Below are 26,439 nucleotides of genomic sequence, written 5' to 3'. Positions count from 1 at the left end.
TGCATGTGATTTAATTTTATGCAATTCCTTGAAATGCTGTTTGCTTCTCTTTTTCTTGGGCAGTATCTTTTACAATAAATTATTTTAAACAATATTTGCATTCGCTGATTTAAGATACATTTCCATAAGAGAGGAGAGGACCAGCCCGACAGTACAAGTTGTGTTCCCTACTGGTCCTACACGGGCTTTCTTACCAGGCGTAAATAGAGGCTAATAATACAAACACTGACCATTGTAAAAACACAAAACATATAACACGCTGTCTGTGCAGGGGAGGGAACATCACAGCGAGAGAAAAATCTGTACAATCTCTTACTTTACTTTCCATACCATAGGTTACAAATTAGCTACAGACAGGCTAAAACTCTTAATTCACTCACGCTCATTGTTCAAGCCGGAATACAGTACGTCAGCCGAATACAGTAGCTCTTGTCAGGAAAGTCCAGGTTTAGGCTCGTTTCACTTCCCTCTGTTACTCTGAGTTCTAAGCAATAAAAATGTGTGTTATCAAGAGATGTGGGCTATTTATATACTGGTGGGTAAAAATCTCAATAATTAAATCAGCCGCTACCCTAATAAAAGGCATTACAAGTGAACTGAACGGAGAAGCTAATAAAAGTGACACGTGGATTACAGAGTGTGAGTCAATAATACATCAAACGTGCACCAATCAAATCAAAGTGTAAAATTATCAAAATAAAACATACAAGTGAAAGATAAGGGCATTGTTGTTACACCAGCATACAAAGACAGCAGTCCAAAACCACGTGTCTGAAGATCTTTAAAAGAATGTCTATTTTCTCTGGCAGTAACTGTAACACCTCTTGAGCTTTAATTGAGCTGCTGAATTGAAAACTATTTTCTTCAAGTAGTGTTTCAAATTGTAACATTTGGAAAAGAGATTCGTTTTCATACTTCGAAACCCCAGGCTTACGCCTACAGAATTACTCCCTGGGTGAGACTTGAAGAAAAGACATGTTAAATGCATGCGCACGTCACTTCCAAACTCTCCTCTGGTTAACAGGGCAGCCGAAACGTTTGTCTCCTTCGCTAAGGATGGTGCACTGCATTACATCCTCATACATAGCAGGCTACACTGCTACTACACAACACAGCACGGGTGGAGTAAGAAGTTTGATTTTCTTTGCAGAATTTCTTTTGGAATGTTCTGCCACTGTACAGTACCTGAGATGCGCGTCTCACCCGCTAAGATGGTGACAATAGCATGAATATGGTTGCAAGCTGGTTTACACTTTTGTCTCTGCTACTTATCTGATATGATGCTTTTTTAACAGAACCTACCTTTGCCAGATTTTATTATTATTATTATTATTTTCTCTTGTTGCTGCATGAAAATGAACAGATCGGTGTCACTGTGCAACGAGACCGGGTTTTACAACCTTTCCTACGGCAAGTGTCTACTCAACGGGAGCTCCGCCGGGGACGCCGCTATGGACAACGCCACGCTCATGCACGTCCTGCCCTGTATATATGGCATACTGTGCATCGTTGGTGTCGCCGCTAACAGTTTGGTGATATACTCTGTGGCATCCTGTAAGAATAAAATGGTCTCTGATATTTACGTGCTGAACCTGGCCATCGCTGACATGCTGTTCTTGCTGGGAATGCCTTTTACCATCCACCAGCTTGTCAGAGACCGACACTGGGTGTTTGGGAATGTCATGTGCAAAGCGGTGACTGTGGTGGATGTAAGCAATCAGTTTACCACCGTAGGGATTGTTACAGTATTGTGCATAGACAGGTAAGAGTTTTTTTTTTTTTTTTTTTTAATTATTAACAGCGTCTAGAATTGTCGGATAAAGGTAGGGCGCCGACTTTGTGCCAAATAATCTTTTTTTTTTTTTTTTAGAGTTTTCTGTTCAAAACGTTTAAGTTTGTTTGTTTGAAGAGTATTTATTTATTTATTTGTTTATTTATTTATTTATTTATTTATTTATTTATTTATTTATTTGCTGTCACAGACACTTTGCGCAAAGTCTGCGGTCAGTAAAAACAAAATACCGGTAATAAAGTTTGGCTGGAAAGAAAATGTGTCACGGTAATTTGTTTACACAAATGGTTATCATGTGCTATTGTGTGCCTCAATGATGTGCACCAAAACAGAGGAGATCTGTACAATCAGTATTTAAGAGAGTGGCACAGACTGGAAACTTTGAGCACACAGATTTACTTGCTGCTGTATGGACATGCAGACCTAACCTCTGCTCTGATATCCCGACAGCAGTGTTTTGCAAGAATTGGCAGATGTTAACAGCAGTAGGATTTGTTACTTTCACTACGGCATCTACATAAAACCAATTAATATACAAGTTTGGAAGCAACAAATCATTTTTCCTCACTCAGACCCCTGCTTACTAAAATATCTTGCTATCCCAGAAAAGATAACCGCCTCCTCTATAAAAAAAAAAATACAAAAGATTTTAATGAGCAAGCCATCTCACAGGTAGAATGGTACCCCAAAATGTTCTCCCTTTTCTCGGAAAGCAGTGCAGCTGGGGATGTTTGTTGACTGATAAAGTCGCTCAGCCTACTCACGCACAACATATTTTAGTATCCCTGAAAAAAAAGGTGGTGATGTTGATGGTGGTGGTGGTGGTGGTGATGTTGATGGTGGTGGTGGTGGTGGTGGAGGTGGAGGTGGTGATGTTGATGGTGATGGTGGTGGTGGTGGTGGTGGAGGTGGTGATGGTGGTGGTGGTGGTGGTGGTGATGTTGATGGTGGTGGTGGTGGTGGTGGAGGTGGAGGTGGTGATGTTGATGGTGATGGTGGTGGTGGTGGTGGTGGAGGTGGTGATGTTGATGGTGGTGGTGGTGGTGATGTTGATGGTGGTGGTGGTGGTGGTGGTGGTGATGTTAATGGTGCTGGTGGTGGTGGTGATGTTGATGGTGGTGGTGATGGTGGTGGTGATGGTGGTGGTGGTGGTGGTGATGTTGATGGTGGTGGTGGTGGTGGTGGAGGTGGAGGTGGAGGTGGTGATGTTGATGGTGATGGTGGTGGTGATGTTGATGGTGGTGGTGGTGGTGGTGATGTTGATGGTGGTGGTGGTGGTGGTGGAGGTGGAGGTGGAGGTGGTGATGTTGATGGTGATGGTGGTGGTGGTGGTGGTGGAGGTGGTGATGGTGGTGGTGGTGGTGGTGGTGATGTTGATGGTGATGGTGGTGGTGGTGGTGGTGGAGGTGGAGGTGGTGATGTTGATGGTGGTGGTGGTGGTGATGTTGATGGTGGTGGTGGTGGTGGTGGAGGTGGAGGTGGTGATGTTGATGGTGGTGGTGGTGGTGGTGGTGGTGATGGTGGTGGTGGTGGTGGTGGAGGTGGTGATGTTGATGGTGGTGGTGGTGGTGATGTTGATGGTGATGGTGGTGGTGGTGGAGGTGGAGGTGGTGATGTTGATGGTGGTGGTGGTGGTGATGTTGATGGTGATGGTGGTGGTGGTGGTGGTGATGTTAATGGTGGTGGTGGTGGTGATGTTGATGGTGGTGGTGGTGGTGGTGGAGGTGGAGGTGGTGATGTTGATGGTGGTGGTGGTGGTGATGTTGATGGTGATGGTGGTGGTGGTGGTGGTGATGGTGATGTTAATGGTGCTGGTGGTGGTGGTGGTGGTGGTGGTGATGGTGGAGGTGGTGGTGGAGGTGGAGGTGGGGGGGGGTGGGGGTGGGGGATAGAAAACAAATGGTCAACCCAGTCATTCAGCATTGGAAATGAATAGATCACATTTTGGTGTGATATGATTTTTTGAAGAAAGTACATGTCATTGGTTCTCTGGATTGTTTAAAACAGTATGAAACAGCTTTTTCTACCCATGTTGTTATACCCAAATTGAAATGCTGTTACAACCTGATCACTGGGCAGCCTCCACTCCAAAGCACTGGCAGAGATGCACTCAGAGCATTCACCCATACAAAGCACTAGCAGAGATACACTCAGAGGATTCACACATCCAAAGCACTGGCAGAGATACACCTTATGCTCTGTTTTAACAGCCAGGTCTTTTTAAAATTCCAAAATAAAGTATGTCAGCCAGAAAAGATTGTCTCCAAGTTGTTAAACCTTTATAATGCAGAATACTCACAAATAAAAACAGAGAAACACAATGCAAACACAGGGGGTCATGTCGGATGATACATCCTGTATTAGTCCAATCATCAGGCCAGAGTTTTGTCTGTAAGTCACCTGAAAGTTTCCCATTATATCTAGAGAAGCACATATCCAACTGAGATTAAACTTGCCAAGGACATTTTATAACACAAGTTATTGAGAGCAGCACAGGTATTTGGAGAAGACTGTCTTTAATTCAAGTTTTTTTTCCATATAGAACTGCTTGAAATATCAGTATAGTATCGTAGTATGGAGTATACAGAGGTGTTACTCTGTGTGCTGCATTTACATATATATATATATATATATATATATATATATATATATATATATATATATATATATATATATATATATATATATGTATATAGGTTTTGTCTGTATTACCATGGAAAACCCCTAAGGGATTTCTAGCAGAAATTGGATATAGAGAGTCAAATATTCCTTTTAATTTATGTCCAATATCTGATTTGGTACAGTGGGACCCCTGCATACAGCTCTCATACAGTGGTGCATCAATTAAATATTCCATTGTATTTAACAAAGGACAAGTCTACCTCAATAATTATAATTTAGTGCCTCTGTTAACCATAGACCATAGCTGTTCTGATTTATGCAACACATTGGAAAATCAACAACCTCATGAATGAGATTTTGAGGTGCGTTGGGCTATCGGGCCTAAAAACAAAAACAGACCAAAGAAAAAACAGACTAATGATGAACAAGGACGTTTTCTAGGTGGGGCAGACAGGGTATAGGAGGTGAAGATGCATTGTGAGAGGACATAACAAACAACGCAGTGAAATAACTGCAATGCTAAACAGTAAGTTGACTGAACAACATTTGACAGCCATTTTATCCAGTGCGATGGATTTGAAAGTCAGTCTGTATTCCATTGCGTGACTGAAGCCGTAGAGCAGATCAAAAACATGTGTTTTCTGCTTAATCGGTTTATTACCATGCAGAGGTTTACCCAATATCAGGAGTTTTTGCTGAAAAAAACTATGATCACTAGTCTTCAGAGAAAGCCATTCAAGTTGAGTAACAGACAAATAAAACATGCTTACTCAGTTGTGGAAAAATGACTGTCCTGTCAATGTTTTATACTTTTTGATGTCCGCGGCTGTTCTGTTTCCATGTTGGCCTGTCAGCTTTCTGTTTGTTTCTGAAACCATCTTTTAAACCCATCTACTGAATTAAATATGAGAAATGACTTGCTGTGCAGCTTGAATCTTACCCACAGGACTCCCAGTCATTAGCAGCCACAGGCAGATACCAGTAAGGAGGCTGTGTGGTCCAGTGGTTAAAGAAAAGGGCTTGTAACCAGGAGGTCGCCAGTTCAAATCCCCCCTCAGCCACTGACTCATTGTGTGACCCTGAGCAAGTCACTTAAATTCCTTGTGCTCTGTCTTTCGGGTGAGATGTAATTGTAAGTGACTCTGCAGCTGATGCATAGTTCACACACCCTAGTCTATGTAAGTCGCCTTGGATAAAGGCGTCTGCTAAATAAACAAATAAGGACAGTAGCAACACCACATCAGAGGTCAGCCATACTGAAGATTGACCATAGAAAATGAATACAACCTGAGGACAATTCTAGGAATTCAATTTATTTTTCACAGTACAGTCTGCTGTGCACAGCATCCTTCTTTCTGCCCACTTATGTTTCCTTTTTAAAGTTAGTTCCTTAAATGGTAAACTAAAGAACAGTCTTATAATCATTTTAATTAACTACAGTTCAATTTTTTTTATATATTTTCAAACCCCAAAGCAAGAACCTGCAGCTCAGTGGACAGAACAGTGAGTTGCTTAGAATATTCCCACTTTTAAAATCCAGACTGAAAAACTGTAATTATTTTTTGCTTGAAATCCCTGTTTGCATGATTAATTGAACTGAGTTACAAAGAGCAAACGAGAACATTTAGAAAAAAAGTTTCAAAATCACAAGAGGCAGGAAAGGTTAAGTGTATTTACAGATGGTGCTGCTAGGATTATAACCTGCTGGAATTCTGTCTGCTTATTTAGTTAGAACCTTTTTAAAAATCTGAGCTGTACAACCTGTAATTTATTTACTGTTATCTTGTTCCAGAGAACACCTGTCACCAATTGAGGCAGAATGCAGCTTACAGTGGAGTACTATGTGTGGGTTTGCTGTTTAACCTAAAATATTAAATCCAAGCCAGGAAGAGACTCACCATTGTCTGCAAGCAGAAATAAAAGCTACCAAATATTCAGTGCTGCAACACTGCGAATCATTACTAGTCTTGCATTTGGGAGTTATCATGTGGAATGTCAGTAGCTCTCGACACACTGAGCTGTTTCATTATTGCAGTCACTCTTATGATTGAAGCTAAAGTTCTACAGGTTAAAAGAACGCACGGGGGTCAGCAGGTATGCTGTCAATCTGACTTGATCTGTGATGACCCAGTATGCTGAAACATCCAGGCTTTCATTAAGGTGTATATCTGTAGGGGCACCTTGTTAACACTGCCTATTCATAATGCCACAGCTGTATCTTGCAATATCTGCAAAGGTGCTCTTGTAAATTATTTTTTAGAGCAGGTGTCAGGGTCAGTACACACTCCTTTAATAAGATTGACAGTGCCCTTTCAATGGGGAGACAATAGGCATGTGGGTAATGCACTCCACATTGCTTCTCACACTCCACTGCCCCTTCCAGTTCAAGCAGAGTGGATTGCACAGCGAGCGTAGTAGATTCATATGTAAAATTCAAACCAGAAAAAAACCAACATTTCTTTTGAAAATGAATGGATCAATACTATTTTTAGAAACGTTAGTGAGCTCTGTGTCAGTTCTTAGCTGGCAGGAAATAAACAGATCGGTACAGTGTTGTTGCTTCTTTATTTGATCTGCTTTAAGATCGTCAGAAGAAGAACATGAGTCCAGATGTTATATTTTTCTTTATTGGTGTTTAAATGTCAAGGTTCTTTCTGAAAGGATCTGCCGGTCTTGCTCTCACTCTATATTAAAAATGAATGTCTAGTGCAAAGGATCAGATATTATTCAACTCCTTCTGTGTCTCTCTACTGGTGTGTGTGTAGAGAGAGAGAGAGAGAGAGAGAGAGAGAACAGATATATCATTTGAATTTACTTTACTCTTCATGAAATTAGCATGGCATGTAAAGCTGCTTTATGCTTTCTGTGCTGTCTGTCAAAATATTTCCTATAGTTCATTTGCATGGCATTATCAACAGCAAAGGTGTTTTGCAGATGGCAAGTGTTTTTGTTACGGTTGTTATCTGTTTTCACTGTACAATGTAGTACATTAGCATGCATAATCATTTGTAAACAGGGCATTTAACAGAGCGAGCAGCCACTTCACAAATTAACATAGTGAGCAAGGGACCATGTTTAATCTTTTTTTAATCTTGGTCTTATTTCTGTTGACATTCACTTGGGAGTGCACTCTGTCACAGCAGTAGTTACATTTCATTCTGTTGAATAGTTCCTTATTTTAAATAACCATTCTTTACAGATCTTATAATAGATTATATTTATTTTTTCCTAAAGACATTGGATAACGCTATTATAACTGTTATTCAGCTGTACAACACAGTCCTGTTATCTCAGTGGAAACCTTTTTATTCAGCGGCTTATACGAAATGAAATGAGATTCTCTATCACAGTGATGGAGCGCTTTTTGCTTTTTCTCATGTGGTGAAGCCACAGGTGACAGCTGAAGCGTCTCCATTGACTAGCAAAAATAAATAAGAACTAAAGAAACATGAAAAAGAAATGATGAATCTTTTATGTATTTAAAGGAGAAGAACTGTCAAGGAAGATTATGGAAAATAAATACACAGAAAAGACGCTCAAAAAATGTAATCCATATAAAATAACTCCTCGATTCAGGCTTTTTAAAGGCAACAATAGAAAGTTCCAAGGAACAAGACAGGCATTGTTCCCTGCTGTTTGTGATGGGGTTTGAGGAGTCTCTCTCTTGGTTTGAGTTGACTTGTTGTTTGTGATGGAGTTTGAGGAGTCTCTCTCTTGGTTTGAGTTGACTTGTTGTTTGTGAAGGGGTTTGAGGAGTCTCTCTCTTGGTTTGAGTTGACTTGTTGTTTGTGAAGGGGTTTGAGGAGTCTCTCTCTTGGTTTGAGTTGACTTGTTGTTTGTGAAGGGGTTTGAGGAGTCTCTCTCTTGGTTTGAGTTGACTTGTTGTTTGTGATGGAGTTTGAGGAGTCTCTCTCTTGGTTTGCGTTGACTTGCTGTTTGTGATGGGATTTGAGGAGTCTCTCTCTTGGTTTGAGTTGACTTGTTGTTTGTGAAGGGGTTTGAGGAGTCTCTCTCTTGGTTTGAGTTGACTTGTTGTTTGTGAAGGGGTTTGAGGAGTCTCTCTCTTGGTTTGCATTGACTTGTTGTTTGTGAAGGGGTTTGAGGAGTCTCTCTCTTGGTTTGCGTTGACTTGCTGTTTGTGAAGGGGTTTGAGGAGTCTCTCTCTTGGTTTGAGTTGACTTGCTGTTTGTGATGGAGTTTGAGGAGTCTCTCTCTTGGTTTGAGTTGACTTGTTGTTTGTGATGGGGTTTGAGGAGTCTCTCTCTTGGTTTGCATTGACTTGTTGTTTGTGATGGAGTTTGAGGAGTCTCTCTCTTGGTTTGAGTTGACTTGTTGTTTGTGATGGAGTTTGAGGAGTCTCTCTCTTGGTTTGAGTTGACTTGTTGTTTGTGATGGAGTTTGAGGAGTCTCTCTCTTGGTTTGAGTTGACTTGTTGTTTGTGATGGAGTTTGAGGAGTCTCTCTTGGTTTGAGTTGACTTGCTGTTTGTGATGGGGTTTGAGGAGTCTCTCTCTTGGTTTGAGTTGACTTGTTGTTTGTGATGGAGTTTGAGGAGTCTCTCTTGGTTTGTGTTGACTTGTTGTTTGTGATGGGGTTTGAGGAGTCTCTCTCTTGGTTTGCATTGACTTGTTGTTTGTGATGGAGTTTGAGGAGTCTCTCTCTTGGTTTGAGTTGACTTGTTGTTTGTGATGGAGTTTGAGGAGTCTCTCTCTTGGTTTGCGTTGACTTGTTGTTTGTGATGGAGTTTGAGGAGTCTCTCTCTTGGTTTGCGTTGACTTGTTGTTTGTGATGGAGTTTGAGGAGTCTCTCTCTTGGTTTGAGTTGACTTGTTGTTTGTGATGGGGTTTGAGGAGTCTCTCTCTTGGTTTGAGTTGACTTGTTGTTTGTGATGGAGTTTGAGGAGTCTCTCTCTTGGTTTGCGTTGACTTGTTGTTTGTGATGGAGTTTGAGGAGTCTCTCTCTTGGTTTGAGTTGACTTGCTGTTTGTGATGGGGCTTGAGGAGTCTCTCTCTTGGTTTGCGTTGACTTGTTGTTTGTGATGGAGTTTGAGGAGTCTCTCTCTTGGTTTGAGTTGACTTGCTTTTTTGATGCATTCTGTATTCTTTTTGTTTCATTTGACTTTAATATTAATCTGGATTAGTCATTAATCTGGATTAAACGTTGATAATAATGATCTCAACAATCAATGCAAATGCTGAGTTTAGAAGCTTTGCATGTAGTTATAACAACAATATTATTGGTGACAAAACTATTGGCTATCAACCACTAGCAGAGCCCAGCACTTCATGCAGGGTTTTTATTACTACTGTATTTCAAAATGGCAGCCAATCTGAGCTATTGTTTCAATGTAAAATCTCTTAGAAAGTGTAACCCATTGATTGAAATGGGCTGAATATAAATGCAGTCTAGACAATAAATTGGCAGACTAATTAAGTATGTAATGTTCTGACTATTAGAGATCAAAAACCTACTGCTCTTATGTTTCCCAAGACTACTCCTGCAAACAAGCATTCGTCTCTCTCTTGGTAATGTACTTATTGAATTGAAATAGTGTTTATACAGCATGAGGCACAACCTTAGAAGAAGTGATCTCTTACAGTTGCACGTGAGTCAAAGTGCAAGTTAAGACTGATGGGAAACCTGGAGGGAACTAGCATACTTGTTGTCCAAGACCCTGCTCAGTTCACAGTCTCTTCCCCATTTTCTTTATGTTTCAGGTATGTTGCAATAGTCCACCCAGCCTCGGAGAGGAGGACCATCCAGTGGACCATGGTCATCAATGCCCTGGTGTGGACTGGCAGCTTCCTGCTGACAGTGCCGGTCATGCTCTACTCCAGGACCATTCGAGTGGGAAAGGCAGAAGTGTGCGTCCTGGACCTGCCTTCCGGCCCCAGAGACATGTACTGGTACACCCTATACCAGTCCACCATGGGCTTTATCATCCCCCTCATCATCATCAGCACTTTCTATTCTCTCACGCTCTACCATGTCTTCAGATCCCTCCGCAGGGTGCGCCGGAAGCAGTCCATCTGGGCCAAGAAGGCCACCAAGACGGTCCTCTTGGTCATCGCGGTGTTTCTGCTCTGCTGGTCGCCCTTCCATGTCATGCAGGTGCTCAACCTCACCGCCGTGGCCCCCACTCCTTCTTTCCTCTATGCCTACCACATCAGCATCTGCCTGAGCTACGCCCACAGCTGCGTCAACCCCCTCATGCTGCTCTGCTTCGCACAGAACTTCCAGGAGCGGCTCTGTCGGAGTAAGCAGTCCCACAATGGCCAGCTGAGCACCTCCAAGCACACTGTGGTCAAGACTGACGGAGACTCCACCGTCACAGCAGAGACTAACTATCGGAGCACAGTTATTTAAACATTTTAGGTGCCGGACGGAGTGATTGAAGTTATTGACATGAAAGTGTCGCACTTTCAACTTGCACTCCTAGTTTCCTACCTCTGCCTCAGTTGTTTCTTGGTAGGTTTATTACATAAACATTTAATTTGGCCATTGAGACAAAAAGGCAGAGACACAATTTTCAATAGGGCAAAAAACTTTTTTTCAATAATCTTAGAAAACTGGGTTGATAGTTCGGGTTTTTACATTATCGTAAACTTTCTCCACTCTTTAATTATAACCAATGCTCATTTCACAAAACTAGAACCAAACAACTAAAGTCATGCTGTATAAATAATGCATCAAAGTCTCTTAAGAACTCTTAAGTTATTCACTTGTCAGTTTTGTAACATTGGAATTTCCATAATTGAAGATCGCATTAATGTTCTGATAATATCACACCAGTGCAATTATGTTGTTGCTTTAATCCCTAGGTAATGTCAGGTTCAGTGGGGGCCTGAGAGGTCAAGATTAAATCAAAGTTCATCTGAATATAGCACTAGGTTAACTGTGGTTGTACCTGAATGTGTATGTGTATGCGTATGTGTAAAAATAATCTCTGGAGTGCAGTGAATTACAGGGTTATTATTTGCATCAATGTTTTGATTACATTATAATTTCACAAGAGGAAAGCTTAAGTGATTTATGATTAAGCCACCAGAAAGCCTGATATGCAAATATAACACAGAGCAATCAATGCAACCCATTTTTTATAACATGTGGAACAGCTTTTGTTTAAATGAAAAGGTTTGTAATTTTAAAAACACAGTAAAACGTAAGACAAGATGAATCACCATCGGGGTCTCTAGCCTTTCTTTTCTGTATTATGTAAGAAGGTTATATTGCAAAGTTTATAACAAAGGAAGTGTTGATGAATGGTTTATTAGAATGCAGACGATGCACCCCACATTTCAAAAGACAGAGAGCATTTATGATATGCACTTTTTCTTTAGTGAGGGCTAGAGATCACTTATAAGACCAATCTAGATATTATGATTCAATAACTCAGTATGCAGCACAGCCTCACTCCAAAGCACCTGGAAACTTGTTTTTTATAGACAGCCACTCAAAATTAAAGCTGTGGTTTCTCTTGTCAATTTGTTTTAAAGGTAACACTTTAGTTTTAGCATTATAAATAACCAATCAAATGTGTAATGAAGGGTATTCTAAAAAAAATATGAGATGTGTATTAATAATAACAGGCTATGTCAATACAGTGTTATAAGAACATGTAGCTAAGGTCCTTGCCGTCTAAGAAACTTAGTAATATGAATGTGTTATTCAAATATCATTGTAATAAACTGTTATCCTATGTTAATAATTTCCTCTATGTAAAGTTCTATAAAACATATATGTATGTCCTTACAAATGGTTCGTAAACTGGAGTTTTTCCTTGTATAAGTCTTTTCAGGTCAGTCTCACCAATTGTATGGGGCTGCTTTGCATTTGCAATACAGTTATTATACACTTTTTATTTATTTATTTATTTTTTTGTTGCCATTGTTTATAATCACATATAACAGATACCTAAACTAAAGTGCTACCCTTTATTTTTTTTATTTTTTACATCCCATTATCCATGAAAAGGTTGGTTTAGAACCTGTATAGTGCTGATAGAAATAAGCTTTTGGATTTAAACATTTACTACCAGAGTAAAATATATGTTTTCTAAATATATTCAAAGCAAATGCAGAACGGAATGGAGATGTCAATAATGCAACAACGTCACTGTTCAAGGGCATCGTAATATTATTATTATTATTATTATAAGTAGTAGTAGTAGTAGTAGTGTTATTATTATTATTTATTTCTTAGCAGGCGCCCTTATCCAGGGCGACTTACAATCGCAAGCAAATACAAATACATTCAAGTGTTACAATACAAGTAATACAATAAGAGCAAGAAATACAATAATTTTTGTTCAAGTGTGACAAACCACAATTCAATAATACAGCAGATAATAGTGATAGTTACATCAGGATATGATTAAATAGTGATAGTTACATCAGGATATGATTAAATACAAAATACTACAGGTTAAACACTTGGCAGATTACAATATTCTGAAGTACAGGATTAAATGCAGTAAAATAGGGGGCAGATAAGAGCAAAATAAAGCACATTTAAATGAGTGTCCCAGGATACAACAGAGGAGTTCTACAGGTGCTGTTTGAAGAGGTGAGTCTTAAGGAAGCGCCGGAATGTGGTCAGGGACTGGGCAGTCCTGACATCTGTAGGAAGGTCGTTCCACCACTGCGGAGCAAGGGTGGAGAAGGAGCGGGCTCGGGAGGCAGGAGAGCGTAGCGGAGGTAGAGCCAGTCTTCTAGTGCAGTAGTAGTAGTAGTAGTAGTAGTAGTAGTAGTAGTAGTAGTAGTAGTAGTAGTAGTAGTTTTTAAAGATTTGAAAAATAAAAAGTTGAATTAACTGTTTTTGATAGTTTTTAGTAGTAGTAATATCATTTTATAATATACATAACCATGTTAAACAGTGTTTACTTGCAATGGAATATTGTCTATACTTGATGCAATTAGGTCATTATATACCTAAACAAATGCTGCATCATTTTTGTATACAAAACTTGAAATGGTCAATGTTCAGTCAAAGAAGGTATAGTAACAGAAACTGTGCATGCAAGTATGCTACCAGTACTGCAAACAGAGTGCCTGGCATACTGCTACAACAATCATTCAAACCGTTTATGACATGCTCATATACAGTAACAACCTAAATCTGCATGGAAAAAAAAACAGTTTTATACAAAATAAACCATGCTGTGTACAAATACCACCTGAAGCAGTATGATAATCCAGATCTGATGGTGTAAAATATGATTTGTTTGTACTGTGCATTGTCTCAGAATGCCTGGAGATGTCCCTGACCAGCTATTTATAGCATTACTGTCATTACCAACATGTGGCCAAATCACATTATAACCCTGGGCCTAATGAATAGTGCACACATTGTAACACAAGTGCCAGTATTGGTTAGTTAAGTGTTTTTCATGAAATGCCAGCTGGGACTAGTCTAATAGTAGAAACAGTAGTACTTTATAACAGAGTGACCTGTGCAGATTGTCATGTGAACAAATAGACACAAAGCACACAGTACATTAGAAAACAGTAGATAAACAGGAAAAGGCATTACATTTTAACATGTTTCTTTATTTTATTTCAACTAATGATACAAAATACACTGTATGTTCACTAAATGCCCGTAAATGCATTGCAGTGCTGTTTTCACTATGAAGTCCCTGGTTGAGAATTTTATGCTGAAGTGGCATTGTAACATACTGTATCTTATTCCCCCGGTCTATTCATTGAAACACGTACTGATAAAATAATATGGCATCATGAATGATAATGATATGTTTGGAGAAGGGTTCAAATGGCACAGCGTCTCATGAAAAGTACAACCATCGTGCCATTACATTGTAACCCTGTCCATATAGGAAGGATATCATGTGCTTAGTTCCTTGAATATGGTTCCTTTGAAAGGTTTTTTATGCAGACATTCTTATAGCTGCCACTCAGGATGGTGCAATCTTATATGTAATGTACTGTATACAGTATCATATTGTGAGTATGATGTCGATATCGCTGGCAGAATTCATACAGTTACAGGGTGTTGCTTTTAAAATGTCATTTAAAATGTAAACCCCACAATGTGTCATAGACCACACCCACATGTCATGTGATCTTATTATGCTGTATACTATAGCATAGATGGAAATTGTTCTGATTGGATCAAATGAACAGGGAGAAGTAACAGCAGTAAGTGTGTTATTGAAATCTTGCTATTGCTTTTTGTGTGTGCTTTTGTAATGCTAATGAGATGCAAAAAATAAAAAAAAGATTCTTAATGGGGCATCATTGTAAGTGTTTACAAGTCTTTAATTAACTCTTGTTTATTGACAGGTAAATAAAAAAAAAAAAAGCACCTAGTAATTTTAACAAAACCACTGTTCATCCAGACAACCAAGTCACTTTCTGTTTTGGTCTCATTTTATATTTTAAGAAATAGGAGTTAATGAAAGACTGTGGTAAAGTCAGTCGATATGTATTATCTCTCGAAGCTGCGCATATGTTGTGTATTACAATTGAAATTGTTTGTATTATTTCTAATTTCTAAAATTAACAAAACAAAATGCCAAACCTGCAAGCCAGAGTTTATCAGCTTTAAATGTTCCAATAAAACTTTGACATGTAAGCCGTGGTATTCCTGTGCTATTTCTTTCTGTGCTCTGATATAGTGTCGGGCAGTGGAAATGGATAAACAGCCACACACATGGACACTGACACTGGCACTTCCAGCTGCATCAGCAATAGCTGCATTCTGAAAACTGAGTCTGCTGTTCTGACTTTACTATTACAAATATTACAGATATTTATCTTCCCCAGACTCTACCTTGAATTCAGGATAAAGAGAAGACCAATCTTGATATTAACAGCTCAAGCCCTTATGGCATGGTATTGAAAAGCTGAAAATGAAATTGTGGGTAGCTTGTCCAGGCAGGAGAGGAATGGAAATGAAGATAAATTAATACAAGTAGAGAAGAAGATGTCTGTTTAGCACAGTGATGCATGCATACATTAATGCAAATATAATATATGCTGTGATGAAAGAGTATTTGAGGACCACTCATTTCTTGCAGAAGTAAAGACAGTAATTCAATGTTGTGTGTGTGTGTGTCAAGTTGTACTGCACAGTACTGTGGCAGGGCAGCAGAAGAGAGCCCTGCAGGTAGTTCGTGGGGCCAGGCAAAGCCCTGCTTGTAAAGAAGTCTTGTGTTTGTGGGTTTGTGGTGGTGGATGGCAGGGATAGGGTTAATTCCTATCCCTGCAAAATGCATGTGGTTGTTCTCAAATTAGATAATTGGTGTTAATTGGGAACAGCCACACGATTTAAAACGAGAGTTAGAAGCAACATTGTGAGGGAGGATTTGCAGCTGCCTGGAGAGAGTGGCAAAGGCTCCTCTGGGTTTGTTTAAAAGTCACAGTGATAGTGAAAAGCTTGAGGTGAGGGATTTTTTGTGCATTATTTGTGGTGTGCTATTGTTTTGTTTAACCTTTTTATTTTGGGTTTGTGAGCTGTCTTTTTGTTTGTCATTTTTATTTTGAAAAAATAAACATGTCAGCTCGGAGTCTCCTTCCTATCTCCTGACCACCTTAGACACCCGGCTATCCTGTCACAAATACAAAGGAGGTTGTGGTAACACAGTTTTAAAACAAGCGATAAACCTGTCCTGACGTCAACCTGTACATTGTGCAGCTGTGGCCAAAAGTTTAGCATCCCCCTCTAGAATTAACACATTTTGCATAATGTTGAATGAAACATACTTAATTACATACTGTTTTGTACAAATTGAAAAATGTGAAATTTTGAAATCTAACATGAAATACCATACTACTATTATGGCTTCCAGTAGACTTTTGCAATATCAAAACATGATGTCAAACAAAAGATCTAAATGATGTTCATATAGTTTTTTTTTTGTTCTAATCCTGAAATTCTAGGTGATGCTAAACTTTTGGCCATAGCTGTATTAGATGTACTGATCACATGTACTCTAATTAAATATGCATTGATGGAAACTGTAACAGTATTATTATTATTGTTATGGATGACCCTCATTACAGAGAGAGGAAGCAAACATCCAAACAACAGCTCTCTAGATATGAAAGGGAGTGCCGCACTGAAACCATGCAGGAGAACCATACTGCCTTTTAAAGACTGCTAAGGGTCTGTAGCTAGAATACAAAGAACACTTTGCACTAAACAAGTGATTCAATCATAGTTCAGCAAATTTAAAGGAAACTTTTCTCCCAAATTCCTAGTGCATGGGTGAAGATGCACAAAGCATTTTCCCTGGAAATACTTTTATTTATTTATTTTTTACATGAGAGCACAGTACATATTTAGTGAATGTGTCTCGTTGTGTTTTTTGTTTGCGTCAGTATTATTAAGATTACTGTGATGATTTATCATACTTATCATGAAGACAATTTGTTATTTGTAATATCATTTTTTTTTTTAAATTTAAACTGGCATGTTTATTTTTTTTTATTATTTTTTTTTTACTGAGGTTGTGTGCAGTACTATCATCTGATTTTAAGTCACAAATGTATTAATAAGAGAAAGTCCTAGGGGTACAAAACTCGAAACACACAGTCATTCTTCTACATGAATGAATGTCTGGTTCAAGGACCTCTTCATTGCCTGCCAGTCTTTCATCTTGGAAATTCTGTGTTGCAGATCACATCTCTGCAAGCATGAGGTGCAGATAATCTTTGCCATAGATCCACACGAGTCATGAACTCTCAATCAAGACTTCTAATACGTTAAAGCTGCTAATATCCAAATGGGTTAGTGTGACTAGAGAGCTGGGAACTCGTGGATGATTGACCAAAGATCCTGGTCAGAAAATGTTAAACTGATTATTAGCCTGACAAGTCACTGCTGGGGGGGAAAAGGAGCTTCCCTTCATGCACAGCTTCTCTATGTATTTTTTTTTTTTTTGGGGGGGTGGGGGGCCAGGTTGTGTTTTGATGACTTAGCATGACTCATTTCTAGACTGTCGTTGGTCTTGTTAAGCTGTTTTCTGCGTGTAATTGATAGAGGGTGTTTAATAATTTGCATATATTTCATACAAATCAGAAGCTTTGCATAATAAATAACCCCTTCTCTTGGTCTATCCATCCTGCGGGGTAGAATAATGAGCTAGAAAATGAGTAGCACCTGGATACCAAGACAATATTTACACAGGCACAAGCCTGGCCAAGGGACATTACAGAGGCCAACCAGGTGGCATAGCTGTATTATCCAATGTATTCAAGTGTGCAATGAATCTAAAGTACTTCAGGAAAAAGGTGAGCTAGAATGAGAAATAAACACAATGTAATGATGATGGTACTCCAAATATTTCTGCATTGTCCACATTTCTCTTTCGTTGCTCCAAATGCAGTCTACTGTACATATCAGTCTTTGTTTAAACAATGTAAATATCGGCCTGTATAATATGTGCATACTTTATTACTGACTCAGTTTTCATTGTTGTAAGAAAACAAGACCTACTGTGTTCTTAATATCTATTGAGACCCTGAGAGTAAAAATTACCAGACACAACAGGCAATTTCAAATCACAGTAATCCAGGTTTTATTATTAACATACAGGTAAAATTATACAGAGAAATTGACTACTACTAGAGTTTATGATCTAGCCCTGATACAGAGTAGCAGATCAAGTAAAATACTATTAGCTCTGGACAATTGGTGATGTCGGCTGCTCTCCTGCCTTTTCCACCTGTGAGTGAGTGTAACATTGTAACAATACATGAAGCCTCCAACCCCCACCCACAGCCCATACATTCCTTGAGAAGCCCCTTCTCCCTACCAGCAACTCCTAACCGAACAAGGAACACATGTCACCTCCTGCGACAGTTCTCAGACATTACATGTATCGAAAAAGCTCAGTTCTCAGCAAGAAAACATTAGCCAATTAAATGATTATTAAAGTATATTAAAATACTCAAATTGTTAAAAGTACTAGATGTTAAATTTAGTGTAATAATTTGTTCTTAATAATGTAAGTTAAAATAAAACGTAAATCTTCTCCATTCAATAATACATCAAGATGTCTTGGAGTTACAGTACCTTCACATTTTGTGAGCATAAGCTCTAGAAACATCTGCAATGAACAACTATTCAGGTAAGCTTTCCATCTACAAACATGCAAATGCTTGCTTAGACTTTTGTTAATGTCCCAGCCTTTTACACACTCTCTGTTATAGTGGAACAGGCTTTGAGTCAATAGTTAATTAAAACAAATCCTTTTGCTTGGGTTGCTAAGGAAACAAGGTTACTTGCATGTCAAATGAACATTTGTAGGCAATAAAATGCTGTTATAAAACAGACCTTTAACAATACTCTAGAATTAGAATACTGAAGTTTGGTTTGTAGAACTGCTCTAAGCATTCATTTCATTGTGAAAGCATGGTTCAAATGATATGATTGTTCAGACTATCAGGATTTAGATAAGCAAGATTGTACTGCTGTTTTTAACTTGTCTGTAGCATACCTGCACATACACTCTTACAGATAAGAAATATCTAAACTGCCAATTCAGTTCAATTCATTAGATCATGATATTATTGTGCTGATGAAGAACTGTCATGGATTTAAGAGATTGCGTTAAATAATGTATATAATCCACAAAATGTAACATTCAACCAAAAGGTATCCTATAACCCCCTATAGGATTAAACAGGTGAAGAGTGCCTTTGCAAATGTCCTTTTACTTTTGAATGTAATCTTAACTTTCATCTAATCTAATAGTACGTTTCTTAGGTTGTACTGATTATCACTGTGTCTCTATTTGTTCTCCTTCAGAACTCTAATTGTAATTAGCACTGAGATTAAAGCAGACGAGGAATAAAAGTAACACACTGTGTGTATCATTCCGTGTCCTGACACAGATAACGCAAAGGATTGAAGTTTTGTTGTATTCTGCACCAGAGGTTTAAAGCTCCCAAAACCTGGTGAGAATGTGGCCAGGCTAAACTGGGTATTTGATTGCCAATTGAGCCACATGTGTAAAGGAGGAGCTGGCAGGTTTCTTTGTGGTCTCTGTGTTGGTCACTGAGAGAGTCCAATTTAAGGGCCAGTACCTTTTGTTTTTTATTTTTTTATTTTTATTTATTTTTTGTTATTTAGTCCTCCTGGCACTTCCTCATCTTGACTGAAAATAACTAGTCATAAAAAAAAAGAATTAAAAAAAATTATATAGCATGAAAGCTAATTTCTGATTAATATGAGATTTGCTAAAGCAATCACCAGATAAATCTCTGGGCATTTCTTCTGGCTTTTGCTCATTTTAATTGGCTTTAATTGCACTGGAGAAAAATTAAAAAATATCTAATAATACAATAAAGACCTTTTATATATCCAGGATGTGGTGTGGAACATACAGAGCTAGTAGATGCAGCTTTCTCATGCAGTTTGAAGAGTAATTGAATAATTACAAAACTGCCCAGGGATTGCAGAGCAGAATTGAAATTCTGGAAGATTAGCTATCTGATCTAGGCGCCTCTATAAAGTATAAGTGATTGGCCCAAACCCATGCAAACTATAACATATATATCTACAGGACAAATACATACCTTGTGAAATCTGATTGCCAATATATTGTAAATACTGACACTAATCTGAGAATATAACAATGGTCACCAAACCCTTACATTATTCATTATTAAACCTGACCATAGCCAATAAATCAGAGGAAAAAATGACTCCTGAACATCAAGAAGAATCAATCTAGGGATGACACCCACAGAGATGTGAATTGCATTGCTGTGGATCAATGGAACGCCAACACATCCATTGGGAAAAACAATTTACTTACGTGCATGCAGGCTTAGGCGTCTTTATGTAGCTGACAAAATCAATGCCAGCCTCATTTAAGTCAAGCTAAGGATGTCTGAGCAGGATGTCAATGCAGGCTGTTGAAGCAGTAACAGCAAATGAGCTACAGACATAGTGATTAAAAGGAGAGATTTAGCAATTATCAATGCACTGCTACTGACATAAAATATAAAAAATAGCATCCAATTGGCATACTTTAGTATCACTTTATAGATATCGAATAGAAACCATCTAAAATGTATCAATAAGGCTTTGTAGAACATGTTTTCAACAGAAGTTAAAAAAATGATAAATGTTTTAGAATTCCTTGGAATAAGATAATAGAACTACAAAGCCTCTGCATTTTTAAAAATATCATTTTAAAACAAAAAAAAGAGAGAGAGAGACTTTACGTCTCAGAATGCCTAAAGCTCTTTTACATTATTAGATTTGTACTTTCACATGCAGTTTGATGAGTAACGGAATATTTCTAAGGGTGAATGTACAGGAAGCTAGAATTCACAGTAAGTATGTGCTCTATGCACTACAAAGCTTGTTTGTGCTTTTCACACGGTGTTCCAGGTCTGCGCTCCCCTAATGTATTTCTTTTCCAGTAGGGTCTCTGATTGGTTTGGCAATATTCACTGCAGTCCCCAAGATGTCCAGATACTCACCCCTTATAGTAGAGAAAACACACACCACAAACCACAAAAATCGATTGATGTTCACACTGCTTTACAGATTAATTGGGGGTTCAAAATGTTAGGTCTTTTAGGTCTGGGTAATTAACCATGATGGCATTAAAAGCAGTAAACATCTAAAACAAAAGGTCTGTTGTGTCTCAGAGAAAGTCTGGCAGGATAGCATTGAATTGCTAGGGTTACTAAAGTAGTACATCACAGTAGGTCACTGGCTGAATTAGTTATTTAGCATTTCTTATGTTGGTTTTCTTTCTTCCACTAAAATACAAACACATTGATTAAAAAGCTCATTTTTCTTTTGGCCCAGTTTTTGCTAATGCTACACAGCAGTGGGTTATTAAAGCACTTCACAAGGTAATGTAACTAATGCAACTAACTGAAAACCATTGTTAATGATGTGTTCATCTGTGCACCTGTTGCTAGTGAGGATGAGGAAGTATTTTGCTGACCCTAACCCCTGCAATAACATTTAAAGGTAAACACTCGTGTTCTTCTGCTGTCTGTCGTTATTAGCTCCAAGGTGTGTAGTTTGCAATTCAGCATCGAGATGCTGACAGGACACATTGTGCATGCAATGTCAGAGAAATGAAAGTGGTGCAGGTCGGAGCTTGCTCCAGGCTTACTAGAGAGTGCACGATACTGTACATCTTCAGGATATTTCATGAAGCGTTAACGTCATCTTTAACCTTTAAATCTCTTTAAATCACCTTTATCAAAACTGCTGAAACAACTCACATTAAATTTCAGATATTATTACAGTGTGTCCTTCCTCATTTCAAATGATGGCTGTAATAGCTCTTCTTTTTCACTGAATTTTAAATTAATTTACATTAAAACAAATAAGGCTACCTCTGTGTACAGTAAGTTATTGCTGTAGCTATTTGTTTTTTTCCTCTACTTCATTACGGATAAAAGCAATTATTAAAGCAACTGGACAGAGTGTTCACATCAGTGAAACATTATTCAAGGTCAATCAATAGTAAACTACAGAAATAGAAGCCGTAGATTAGGTTTGTGAGGATGCTCAGCTGGGTACAGCATCTCCACTCCAATGGACATGAGCAATCAGCAGGACCACAGACCTTGTAATGGGGACTAGTGTAATACATCTCTGTGAAACTATTGTACAAATGCCTGTGGTATAAAAGATGCATCTTGTTGCAAGTCAGTTTCGTTCGCAATGGGCAAGAAATCAGACTGATGATTGACAGGTGCTTCAGTATCCACGATGGCTGAAATGATTGACTCTCTAGTGCAGACTTATACCTCCTAGTTCACCTGGACTGTCAATCAAAACATACAAGAATTAAACAACTTTCAGTATGTCAAATCAGCAACTGCCTTGGTAGCTCTACATCTAATTTCAACAGTAACATTTCTTGAACTACACTGTAATTACACTGTAATTGGACATGTTACACAACTGCAAATACACAACCACTTGTGAATGTATGCTTTTTGAATATTGAATATCGGAAGCCCACTTAACTGTTCCATGTGCCCTTTGCTAACGTTGTATTTGCTTGTGTTTTGCACTTCAGGGCCACCGTACTTCACCTTTTTAAATGTCTTTTTTTATAAAGAGATAGAAAAGACGATGACATTTATTGCACATGAGGCTATTCCCTGTGTGGTTTATTAGAATGCAATCATTGTATCCCCGTTCTCTAGCACAGTTATGAAAAAGTCTCTCAGGAGGATGTTGGCTTTATGGATTCCTTTTCTTTTCAGGCTCACTAGGAGAAAGACAGATAAGTAATTCGGAAGTAATCAGACTCCTAACCCAACTAAACCCCAGGTGTGTGCCTGCTTTTATTATCTGTTCATTACTGAAAATGTTTTCTTTTCAGACGCAATCTCTGAGTGCTTTCAAATTTCCAAATTCGATATGCAGCTCAATTCAAACACAATCAGAGGACGGATGCTGTAGCAGCTGATATCTATTTGTTTTCCATGTCTATTCATTTATCATTGATAAAGCATCAGAAACAGGTTCTGACATCTGACATCAACAGTGTACAACACAAAATGTCATCTTTTGAAAGTGCTGCGATAAGCAATGCAAAGTCATCTTATCATGGGAAATGGAAGTCTCCTATAGGGAGATTCCATTTCGTTTCTCTGGGTGACCCCTATTTAACCCTCCACATGGGGAAAGGCATACAATAATTTTGCTGTACAATACCTTTCTGAGGCAGATTTGTATGGGGTTAGTGGTAATTATAGTTGAAAGTTAGACACAAGTGATACAAATGGACTGTTCCACATTCAACACGTTTCAGCAGGCTACAGTTTCTGTTTTCCAGGCATTTGGACTGTTTGAGAACGTGTATTAGTTTAAATCCTGTGTTTAAAAACTGTGCTAAAGCCCTTCATTGGAAGCGCATGCATGCTGTACCTCTGGATAAGCTGTGTGAGTGTCACTATAGAACAAGGAAAATAAAGCAGGACATGGAGACTGGCGTTTTAAGTTAGATTGATTGATCACGGTTGCATGGACAGCATTCCTCAGTGAATTCATTTAGAAGGGGGTTGTAGAAAATCCATAACCTCTGTCAGAAAGAGATCACCCCCTTCAATATTTCTGAAGATGAACAGGTACCTGTTTTTTTGAAAGGACAGTTCAATGCATTTCAAACAGGATAGTGTGTCAACACTGTCAGACAGGTTAAGAGTTCAAACACTTCATACTAGAACACTTGATCAGAGTGTTCTAGAACACTCTGACAGGTCAAAGTCTGTTTTTGTATAGAAATGAATTGGGTAGGAAGTGAAGTACAGTGTGTCTTTTTTCTGATCATGGGATTCATTGATTCATGGGTTCAATGCAATTCATTCATTTATTTCTGGTTAGATGAATAGCCTGCAGTCACTCAGAATAATTGTGCTTCACCTATACACATAGGCGTGCTTAAGTAGGTGCTTAAGCAATAATATCAACCTATGACAATTTGTAAAATGGGTTTCCTTCCTTAATTTTGCATATGCTGTGTATGGATTTAGCATTGAGGATTAGGATTACTGTCTGGGGAAATAATAAACATGGCCTCACATTGATCTGCTATGAGAATGCATAGCTGTCCAGAAATGAAAGACCGGTAAATATGATCTTTCATTCATGTTCATCTAGTAATAGCTGCCATGATGAAAATATCATTGAACAATCTAAAAAGGCTCAGTGTTTTTAACCTTGAGGTGCCTCACAAGCGAGTGAGCTTGTGCAGAAAGGTGCAGCGTGCGACGGAGGTTGTGACTCAAAGATATCAATCAAATAAAGAAAAGACTGCTGGTTAGAAATTGGATTCTGCTGCATCAGTAAGCAACACATGACAGCGATGAAGTCAAACCAGTGCTGCTGTTTAATTGAAAAAAGGATGCCTTTCTATCTGAGATCCAGGCTTGAATGTCAGTGAATTGGCAGAAACCTATTTAAGGTGATGCTGCTGTGCCAGGTACTTATTCCCCCTACATCTTGTGAAAGAACCTGTTCCAATATACAGCAGCATATCTTCCAGCCCCCAGGTCACACACATGTTCACTGGTTGCTGATTGCCTATATCCTGTAATCGATTTGAGTCTGAGGCATGACGTCATGTGTTGGGTGTCTGTTATTATTAAGGTATCATATGCTCTATGCACAGGATGACATTTATACACAAGATGCATTGGAATTTTGACATTCTTAAGTGATTGATTGGTTGCTGGAAGTGATTTTATAATCATCTCCAGGACATTGCCTGTATGGGTCAACATTCGCCTCAGCTGCCCAGTCCCCTGGTCCTATAGCGTGCACTCTAATATCCAAGGTGACAGATTGGCCATCTCGCCACCCCCAAGATCAGGGATTTTCATTCCTGTGTAATTGCATACAGTATCAGAGGATTTGGTCCTGCTTCTTAACCCCTTTAGAGCTGCTTACATGAGGTGTCTAGGGTAAGTGTAGCACTGTATTTCAAGGTGCTGCGTCTGTTTGAGGAAATGCTTCCCTTTCCTCAAGGTTGGATACCCTCTTCAATATCTAGATCAATGATGGGCAAATTGAGCAGTTCATGCAATAAGATGCTGGCCACCCAATAATCCAGTTTCTCCTCACCTTTTTTTACAGATGCTGTGAAAAGAGCCATCATTTTGTTTAATTACAAGCAAATTGCTGCTATAAGACTAAAAAAAAACCCTGTTATATCTTTAAGCCCTTTTTGGAAAGAAATTGCTGTGGAAAAGAAAAGTTTAATGACTACAGCTATCAGTGTTGGCTTCCTTGGGAGACAATTAAATATCACATTCTATCTGAACAAAGTAAAGGACAGCTGGAATGCATATTAAAAATTGGAATAAATTAGCTTTGTGATTTCGTTTGAGCATTTTCAGATTGCATTTTTGTGTTTTCAAAAAGGGCCATGGGCAAACACTTTTTTTTTTTTTTTTAGTTAAGTGGCTTTAGAGAAAGCAGCTGAAAGCTCCAGGTTTATATTTTTCCATTATTTACTTACTGACTGTGTGAGACAGATGTGTGATCAATTGACTTTGTTGTACTATCCTGGGAATGCTTTTAAATAATCACATTTGCCTTCTTTATTCATAAGATATAAGACAAAAAAGGGTCAAACTTACAAAGTGTGTCACTTAATCACACTTTAATAACAAAGTCTATTAATTATGCATTCTGTAGCAGTCGTCACTTTCAAGAAATATATATATATATATATATATATAGTGTTTCCCCGATACAAGCCCCTTCCAACTAAATGAAAGTCAAAGACAAAGTTATAGTTAAGCTCATACGAGCAGGATCATTTATTTTAACAGTAATAGAAATCGGTTTTCAAAAAGCACCCGATACACAGATCTTGAGTCCCCTGTAGTGAAGTTTCTTTAGCACTGGAAAACAAAAAGCGAGCACAGGCAGACCAAGCACGGACACAAACCAGGGACAAAGTTTACCAGGTGAACTCACCTCTGCTCACCCTACTCCCCAGACCAGACCCAGCCAGGCACATTACCCAGTGAAATAAATGGTGCTCACAATAATAAACAAAATAGTGCCAAGTGCTCTTAACTAATAGATTTAGTGCATAAACAAACCTAGAAACCTGCGCAGCAGACAAAGAAATAAACTATTTTCTTGCTTTTTCAGGTGCATTTTATATATAAGATAATTAAGCCTCGATTGCTGTTAATTATTGTCAGGATAACATTGTGCACAGATTTGCTTTGTGGTTTTCAACAATTATTAGGTGCAAATAAGAAGTAAACTGACACCACTGAAGTAAATGCTTGGTAAATTGATGTTAATGAAATCTAAAAAAACGAACTTCCTGTGCAATACTGCCCTAATTGGAAAGTCTACTACAGTACAGGCTGCCCTTTCACAACTACAATTTATCAGCAATAGGAACACAGATGAGTGTGCAATGAACTGTGGTGAGGTAAACTGCAATGTTATTACAATTTAATCACACTACTTTTACATTTCACCTGCAGTTTATCATCATTAGAATTGACTGTCTGTCACTGCGGAGTGGCATGCAGTAATCTGTAGGCA

The 26,439-nt window shown here is 38.6% G+C and overlaps 1 protein-coding gene across 1 annotated transcript; it reads left to right on the top strand.

Annotated features, from left to right (window-relative positions):
* Positions 1-848: 848 nt before the first annotated feature.
* Positions 849-14,980, top strand: LOC117431031 (melanin-concentrating hormone receptor 1-like). Its single transcript, XM_034051611.2, has 2 exons — positions 849-1,762; positions 10,131-14,980. Exons 1-2 carry the CDS (start codon positions 1,350-1,352, stop codon positions 10,777-10,779), a joined length of 1,062 nt encoding a protein of 353 aa, XP_033907502.2. The 5' UTR covers positions 849-1,349; the 3' UTR covers positions 10,780-14,980.
* The last annotated feature ends 11,459 nt before the right edge of the window (positions 14,981-26,439 follow it).

The sequence above is a fragment of the Acipenser ruthenus genome, chromosome 22 (genome assembly GCF_902713425.1).
Source record: "Acipenser ruthenus chromosome 22, fAciRut3.2 maternal haplotype, whole genome shotgun sequence".
NCBI classification, from domain to species: domain Eukaryota; kingdom Metazoa; phylum Chordata; class Actinopteri; order Acipenseriformes; family Acipenseridae; genus Acipenser; species Acipenser ruthenus.
Note: the sequence above shows the minus strand (reverse complement) of the source record. Positions and strands in the feature narration are given on the sequence as shown.

Bases quoted from the DNA above. Each gene is read 5' to 3' on its own strand.
- LOC117431031 (XM_034051611.2), top strand. From the start codon at position 1,350: ATGAAAATGAACAGATCGGTGTCACTGTGCAACGAGACCGGGTTTTAC. The intron at 1,763-10,130 runs GTAAGAGTTTTT...TTTATGTTTCAG, and splicing joins ACAGTATTGTGCATAGACAG to GTATGTTGCAATAGTCCACC.